Genomic DNA, 2,500 nt, shown 5'->3' with positions numbered 1-2,500 from the left:
ATAGATATAGAGGAGCAATTTATGTGTGATGTTCTTAAGAATTAAGTCTACACGCTTTAAATCTAGAATCCTCACGGGTTCTTTGGCTTGTTACTCTAGGGGACCTCATAAATATTCCACATAGAACTTTTATGTAGAATAAAAGTTTCTCATGCATCAAGTATTCAGAGTAGAACCTCTTTAGGACCCTCTTTATCTAAAGAACTTATGTGTATATATAAAGAGGTGAACGCTTTTTGTTGGTATATTAAGGCTAGTGTTTTCTTTTATGTGATACATTTAGTCTTTTTTTCCTTTCACAGCATTTGGCAGCCACCCTTATCTAGAGCAACTTACATTTATCTAATTTTTTGAGGTTTAAGGGCCTTCCTCATAGGTCCAGCAGTGGCAGATTGGTGGTGTTAGGTGTTCAACTCACAACCTTCTCATTGGTAGTCTAACATTTTAACCCCTGCGTTACCACTGTTTGGCAAAGCCTTTTTTCACATGTGCGTTACTTAAGTGTACATGAAATAAGAAACAGATTTGAGACCCCTGTGGTGGTATTTCCATTGTATATATTTTTTTCTAGTACATACAGTGGAAGCAGTGGGAATTGAAATACATGAAACTTAAGGGTACCATTTTAAAAGCACATGGGAGAGAAGTGAAAAGACCATTAAGGCAATGATAAGATAAAGCTGGTTGCTGAAACCTAGTGCAAGACTGTAGCACACCATCCACCCAAGAGAAACGTGTAAAAAAAACACAAAAAAAACATCCAACCCCCCCAAAAGAAGATATAATGCATGTTTCAGACAGAGGAAGGTCTACACATCCATCTTCTATACCGCTTAATCCTTTTCAGTGTCACAGGGAAACCTGGAGCCTATCCCAGGGAGCATTGGGCACAAGGCAGGGTCCACCCTGGACAGGGTGCCAATCCATCACAGGGCACACAATCACATACAAATTCACACGCCCATTCATACACTATGGACACTTTGGACATGCCAATCAGCCTACCATGCATGCCTTTGGACTGGAGGAGGAAACCAGAGTAAACGGAGGAAACCCCCACAGCACGGGGAGAACATGCAAACTCCGTACACAAAGGGCCACAGTGGGAATCGAACCCCCAACCCTAGATGTGTGAGATGAACGTGTTAACCACTAAGCCACCGTGTGCCCTGGTCTACATAGACTTATAGCAAAACAAAACTGAAGTGACGGTTTAATTGGAAACAGATTAAGTTTTAAAGTTTGCATTAAGATGCAATGTTTAAACCTGTCACACATTTAAAGTCTCTCACAGAGTGAAAGAAAAAAATATATAGTTCTTGATAATAAGATGTTAGACATTGAGGAAAAAAAGTGAAAATTAAAGATACCATGTTTGTTATAATGGTGGATATTTCACTGAAACACATCATGTCTAATTATGGGGAGGGGAGATGCTGCTGCTGTGGTTGCGTCTGGGGGTATTTTCCATTTCACTGCTCTCTTCACTTTTTCTGGAGCGCCACAGTTCTAAGGGCAGAAAGACGTTAGTGCATAGTGAGCAAAGTGCCTCATGAGTCATCTTTTTTCACTTCCACTCTTCCAGAGAGACAGTGTCTGAGAGCTAAATTAAACCACCATGCAGCAGAAGGAAATGTGGAAATTTCCACACATTTGAACCTCAGGAACCTGACAAACATAACTCTCTTGATTTTGCAGATGAACCATTGAATAATACTCAATTTAATACTCAAGTATTACAGAGTGGAAAAGAAGCTGTTCTGAAGAATAAAAACAACTTTTAAAAGTTAACCTTGTTGACCCATACATCACACCCATGGGTGTAAAAGGGCCTACCGTTATATACCATGGAAAAATTCAAGCAACTATGTCAAGACCTCCACAAGTCTGGGTCCAAACAACTGAAGGTACCACAAGCATCTGTACAAACAAATGTATGCAAATCTAAAATTCTTGGGACCTCTCAGCCACTGTGTTTTTCAAGAAGGAGGCACAATTTAAGTAGTAGGGATGAATATTAACCTGAAAGGTTGAAATGAACCTCAAAACAACAAAGGAATTGCTGAAGCAATTGGAGGCATCAGGTACCAAAGTACATCCACCATTGGCCTGAAAGACATGAGGGTGGCATGAGGGTGCCAGTATCATGTTGCAGAGGGTGTTTTGCTGGAAAAGGCTGTCTTATGGAAATAAAGTAGATGCCCTAATTAACACAGGGAATGTATGCTAACATAAAATGTGTGCAATTGGAAAGTCTTTAGCCTAGGTGTATGTAAACTGTATTTGTCTTTACTAATATGTCATTTATCACGTAGTATGAAATTCTACATAAAGTGTCCACCTGTCATCTTTTTATTTGGGCAGTGTATTTACTGTATTTAACTTTTAATAAGAGCATGGAACTGATTTCTCATCTGGTGCTGGTGGTCAATTTGCATTCAAAACTGTTATGAAACATTTTTCCTATCCCACTTTATTCAATAAATAATTTGAATGCAAT

General features: G+C 39.2%; 1 protein-coding gene across 1 annotated transcript in view; it reads right to left on the bottom strand.

Annotated features, from left to right (window-relative positions):
- Positions 1-497: 497 nt before the first annotated feature.
- havcr2 (hepatitis A virus cellular receptor 2) overlaps positions 498-2,500 on the bottom strand; it is a 4,440-nt gene continuing 2,437 nt past the window's right edge. Inside the window, exon 6 of the mRNA XM_017491879.3 lies at positions 498-1,509. Coding sequence (XP_017347368.2) covers positions 1,415-1,509 — 95 coding nt within the window. The 3' untranslated portion in view covers positions 498-1,414. The remainder of the gene's footprint in view (positions 1,510-2,500) is intronic.

The sequence above is a fragment of the Ictalurus punctatus genome, chromosome 18, assembly GCF_001660625.3.
Source record: "Ictalurus punctatus breed USDA103 chromosome 18, Coco_2.0, whole genome shotgun sequence".
In the NCBI taxonomy this organism is placed as follows: domain Eukaryota; kingdom Metazoa; phylum Chordata; class Actinopteri; order Siluriformes; family Ictaluridae; genus Ictalurus; species Ictalurus punctatus.
The sequence above is the reverse complement of the archived record's forward strand: the minus strand, read 5'-3'. Positions and strand labels throughout refer to the sequence as shown.